The sequence below is a fragment of the Anarrhichthys ocellatus genome, unplaced genomic scaffold, assembly GCF_004355925.1.
Source record: "Anarrhichthys ocellatus isolate YVR2014 unplaced genomic scaffold, GSC_Weel_1.0 scaffold209, whole genome shotgun sequence".
NCBI lineage: Eukaryota > Metazoa > Chordata > Actinopteri > Perciformes > Anarhichadidae > Anarrhichthys > Anarrhichthys ocellatus.
In genome coordinates, this window is record NW_022280239.1 from 58,910 (window position 1) to 64,190 (window position 5,281).

The 5,281-nt window shown below is 45.5% G+C and overlaps 1 protein-coding gene across 1 annotated transcript in view; it reads left to right on the plus strand.

Annotated features, from left to right (window-relative positions):
- Positions 1-715: 715 nt before the first annotated feature.
- The window catches only part of LOC116400822 (beta-arrestin-1-like), a 7,722-nt gene continuing 3,156 nt past the window's right edge, over positions 716-5,281 (plus strand). Inside the window, exons 1-7 of the mRNA XM_031878893.1 lie at positions 716-2,148; positions 2,232-2,304; positions 2,557-2,694; positions 2,986-3,069; positions 4,032-4,055; positions 4,224-4,294; positions 4,965-5,013. Coding sequence (XP_031734753.1) covers positions 2,028-2,148; positions 2,232-2,304; positions 2,557-2,694; positions 2,986-3,069; positions 4,032-4,055; positions 4,224-4,294; positions 4,965-5,013 — 560 coding nt within the window. The 5' untranslated portion in view covers positions 716-2,027. The remainder of the gene's footprint in view (positions 2,149-2,231; positions 2,305-2,556; positions 2,695-2,985; positions 3,070-4,031; positions 4,056-4,223; positions 4,295-4,964; positions 5,014-5,281) is intronic.

Sequence of the window (5,281 nt, forward strand, 5' to 3'; positions counted from 1 at the left end):
GGAGATCGACAGACGGATCGGTGCGGCTGCAGCAGTAAAGCAGGCGCTGCACCGGACCGTCTTGGTGAAGAGGGAGCTGAGCCGGAAGGCAAAGCTCTCAATTTACCGGTTGGTCTATGTTCCTACCCTCACCTATGGTCACGAACTCTGGGTCGTGACCGACAGAACGAGGTCGCGGCTACATGCGGCCGACATGAGCTTCCTCCGTAGGGTGGCCGGGCTCAGCCTTAGAGATAGGGTAAGGAGCTCGGTCATCAGGAGGGAGCTTGGAGTAGAGCCGCTACTCCTTCACGTCGACAGGAGTCAGCTGAGGTGGTTCAGCATCTAATTAGGATGCCTCCTGGACGCCTCCCACTGGAGGTTTTCCAGGCACGTCCAACTGGGAAGAGACCCCGGGAAGACCCAGAACACGCTGGAGAGATTACATCTCCCAGCTGGCCTGGGAACGCCTCGGGATCCCCCAGAATGAGCTGGAACATGTTGCCGGTGAGAGGGAGGTCTGGGTCAGCCTGCTGCCACCGTGACATAAGAGGAGGAAGTGGATGGATGGATGGAATGGATGTTATTTTAACAACAATACTACGACCACTACTACTAATAATCATGGATCCTGGTTATACCTGGACCCTGGTCTTGCCTCCTGTCGTGGTTCTGTCATATGCATTGAATGTGTTGTAACTCTGTTATGTTGTTCATTCTGTGCACATGACATCTATCACACTTCTGTCCATCCTGATAGAGGATCCTCCTCTGTTGCTCTCTCACAGGTCTCTTCCTCTTTTCTCCCCCGTTATGCCGGTCTAGGGAAACCTGGACGCAGCATAACATAAGGTCTCCCCCCTCTCTCCCACTCCCAAGAACGACCATTCATGCTGTAATACAGTCCATCATATTTATTATTTTACACCATTGGTAGTAATATACGTCAGGGTGAGCCTGGCCCAAAACAATAAACAAAACAATCTTCATTAATCAACTACCTGACCTACTCCCAAACTGAACAAAACAAAAGACAGGCAGCTTACAATAGCTCCCTACCCAAAACAGGAGAAAACAAAGAAAACAAAAGAGCGGCTGACCCCTACTACTACTACATGGACTGTTAGCTATAGTATGTGATCAGCGGTCACCCCGATCCGTATTACAGAGATCCCTGTTGCTGTGCAGCACGGTCCGGTCGGGAGCCGGGGAGAAGAGAGAGAGCCGGCCAGCCTCCACAGGTGCCTTCTTATGTCCCGCCTCATGAGTCCCCAGTCCAATCACCTGCCATTTACAGGATACAAAGAAAATGTCACAATACACAGCACCACCCTCAGACAGGGAGGCACGCAGCATATATGATCCTGTATTATGACTCAGAGTCATAACACCCTCGTTAAAGTTTTCTTTTGGGGAGTTTTTCCTGTTCTGGTATGAGGGTTCCGGGACAGAGGATGTGAAGCCCTCTGAGGAGAATTTGTGATTTGTGATTTTGGGCTATACAAAATTAATTGAAATTGAATAATGTGGCAACCCGGGGGACGTGGAGGCAAGATTCAGCGATAAAACAGGTGACTCAGAGACAGTAGCCATGTAACAAAAAGTGTCCTTTAATAAACAGGGTAGGGTAAAGCGGGATAGGGTCAAACTCAACAAAAGATTCTTCCCGGTCGGGGTCTTTGGCCTTCGGTCTACACCCAGCGTGAGATGATTCCTCCGTCCTGTTTGGGCAGAGCAGAGGAGGGAGGTGAGTCCACTTAATTACCTCCGGTCTGCTGAAGCTCCTCTCCAGAGGTTCAGGAGATCCTTGTATCCTCTGCCCAGTCTGTCTCCCGCTCCGGCTTCACAGCCCTGGGAACATATGCTCCTTCCAATTAGCTCATGGGCCGCAGGTGTGACCACTGCCATGTGCCTAGTGGCTGCAGCACCTGCACCGGATAGTATACTCCCTCTGTCACCTCCCCCAACCTGAGCTTGGGGATCCGCCTCCTGTGCTGTGTTGGCTCGGCTTTTCCCCCTGGTTTGCCACAATAATAATAAAAACAATAATGATATTAATAATAATAATAATATGTCTCTCTCAGATTTATTACCACGGAGAGCCAATCAGCGTCAATGTCCACGTCACCAACAACACCAACAAGACTGTGAAGAAGATGAAGATCTCAGGTACGTGAATGCACCCGTCCTCTCTCTCTATTGATCTGTGAGGTTTGTGTTATTGATCGATCGATTGATTTGTGTTTCCACAGTGCGACAGTATGCAGACATCTGCCTGTTCAACACGGCTCAGTACAAATGTCCGGTGGCCACCGAGGAGTCCGAGTCAGTCTCATTTCTCTCTGCTTTGATTTAGACTAAACTCACCCAAGGTCCACTGAGTACTTGTTCTGGAGCTTTCAGTTGTGTCACCTGGTTTTCCTCAGTCTATCCAGATGTTGTGATGGATGTCCAAATTTCCCTTTTTCTGAGCATATTAAGGACTTCTTTAACATTTCTAGCCCAGTTTGAATAGTTTGAATTGAATCCAGTCAGACGTTGATATCCGGCTTCATGTTCGTGTGATTCTGTCTTCAGTGACGTCGTCGCTCCCAGTTCGACTTTCTGCAAAGTTTTCACTCTCACTCCGTTTCTGGCCAACAACCGAGAGAAACGAGGCCTCGCTCTGGACGGGAAACTGAAGCACGAGGACACCAACCTGGCCTCCAGCACACTGTGAGTCCAGCAGCAATCATGATGCCTTCCAGGCCTGTTGGAGGGTGGGAAATTCAGACGGCGTACCTGGGGGGTGGGGTGTTGTGAGAGCCATGTGCTTCTGTTTGTTGTCATCCAATGGGACATAGTCCAGACTAATGTTTTGTGTAAAGAGATAAGCTGTAGCTTCAGCCTCTACAGCGTGTTGAGTACATTTGTAGAGAGAAGGTGGGAATCTTCCCAGTCGATTCAGTGGTGAAGGACTTCAGACGAATAGGATTGGTGTGACTGAGTGTTTTCTGTCTTGATCAGGTTAAGAGAAGGAGCCAATAAGGAGATTCTCGGCATCATTGTGTCGTACAAAGTCAAAGTGAAGCTGGTGGTGTCTCGAGGCGGGTCAGTGTGTTTAACTTATTACAACATGCATCACATATCATCTTTTGTGGTTAACAAATTAACTAAACTAATCTGTGTGGGCTGCCACTTAAAATAGTTTATTGTATCACATTGCTCTGTGACTTTGTATGTTAATCCAGTACTTGTTAGGTGACCAAGTGAAATATGTTAGTCAATGACTTTGTACGTTACACCGTGACTTTGAATGTTACACCGTGACTTTGAGCGTTACACCGTGACTTTGAACGTCACCCCGTGACTTTGAACGTTACCCTGTGACTTTTGTACATTACACTGTAACTTTGAACGTTACCCTGTGACTTTTGTACATTACACTGTAACTTTGAACGTTACCCTGTGACTTTTGTACGTTACACTGTGACTTTGAACGTTACACGGTGACTTTGAATGCTACCCTGTGACTTTTGTACGTTACACTGTGACTTTGAACATTACACTGTGACTTTGAACGTTACACTGAAACTTTGTACGTTACACCGTGACTTTGAATGTTACACCGTGACTTTGTACGTTACACCGTGACTTTGAACGTTACCCTGTGACTTTTGTACGTTACACTGTGACTTTGAACATTACACGGTGACTTTGAACGTTACCCTGTGACTTTTGTATGTTACACTGTGACTTTGAACGTTACACCGTGACTTTGAACGTTACACCGTGACTTTGTACGTTACACCGTGACTTTGAACGTTACACCGTGACTTTGTACGTTACCCTGTGACTTTGAACGTTACACCGTGACTTTGTACGTTACCCTGTGACTTTGAACGTTACACCGTGACTTTGTACGTTACCCTGTGTGTTAACAGGATGAATAGAACTTCAAAGTTGAACAGCTCTATACCACAATGACAGTTAATTAGCACATCGATAGTAATGCGTAGAAACACTGTGCTGCTGCTGTGAAGCTGAAGGTGTTAAATGTTTATTGATTTCAGGATCCTGGGAGATCTGGCGGCGAGGTAACCTCACTGAGATCATCGATGAACACTGATACAAACCACACACTGACATTTACAAAGGTCACCTGAATCTCTCACTGATAATGGTCCCACAAATGTCTTTAATAAAGCTGCTGTGGATTATTGGCGTTTTATGACCGGTTGTACAGCAAATGATTTGTTTTTCAGTGACGTCTCTGTTGAGCTGCCTTTCACATTAATGCACCCGAAGCCTTTAGAAGAATCCATCTACAGAGACGGTGAGTCATGTTTACAACATGTTTAATATCTGATGTTCAGTACGATAACATTCCAGATATTGATGTCCTGCTGTGTTTTGGATTTTGTCTGTGGCCGCTGCTACATGCACTGATGTTGTATAAAGAAGGAATCTTAAAAATGTTCAATGGCTTTGCAGCATTGAAGGATATCAGCTTCCTGTCTGCTGATAGGATCAGATCATTTGGTGGGTCGTGTCTCTGCAACTTGATCTTCAAAGCAATAAAGTGAAACCAGACGATGATTTGAAAAATAATCACCAGACGTCGTTGATGTTTCAGATCAGTTTGAGACAAAACAATAAATTCAGCTTTATCTTTTCTGCATAACAATAAACATGGAAATAAAAACAAGTTCTGCAAAAGTCAAGAAACATATATATAAATATAATTAGCATATGAAAGAGTTTATGAAAATATGTACAGTATATCTATTCTATAATGAAAGAGCTCTACAGTTTTATAGATTCAGTCTCAGACTGTTTTAAAACAGCGGACAGTGAAATGATGATTTTTTATACATTTGTTAAGAAATGTCAGTATTTCAGTCAGTATGTTAGTGTTAGTGTTATTCATCACACTGTATTTAAAAGCAGGTTCAAATGTGCACTTCCTCTTGAATCACACGTCATGTTTTCTAACCCCTCTGCAGCTCCAGATGAAGCTCCGATCGACACAAACCTGATTGAGTTTGACACAAAGTAAGCAGCCGTCTCTCTCTCTCTCTGTCTCTGTCTCTGTCTCTCTCTCTCTGTCTCTGTCTCTCTCTCTGTCTCTCTCTCTGTCTCTCTGTCTCTCTCTGTCTGTCTCTCTGTCTCTCTGTCTCTCTCTGTCTGTCTCTCTGTCTCTCTCTCTGTCTCTCTCTCTCTGTCTGTCTCTCTGTCTCTCTCTCTGTCTCTGTCTCTCTGTCTCTCTCTGTCTGTCTCTCTCTCTCTGTCTCTGTCTCTGTCTCTCTCTCTCTGTCTCTGT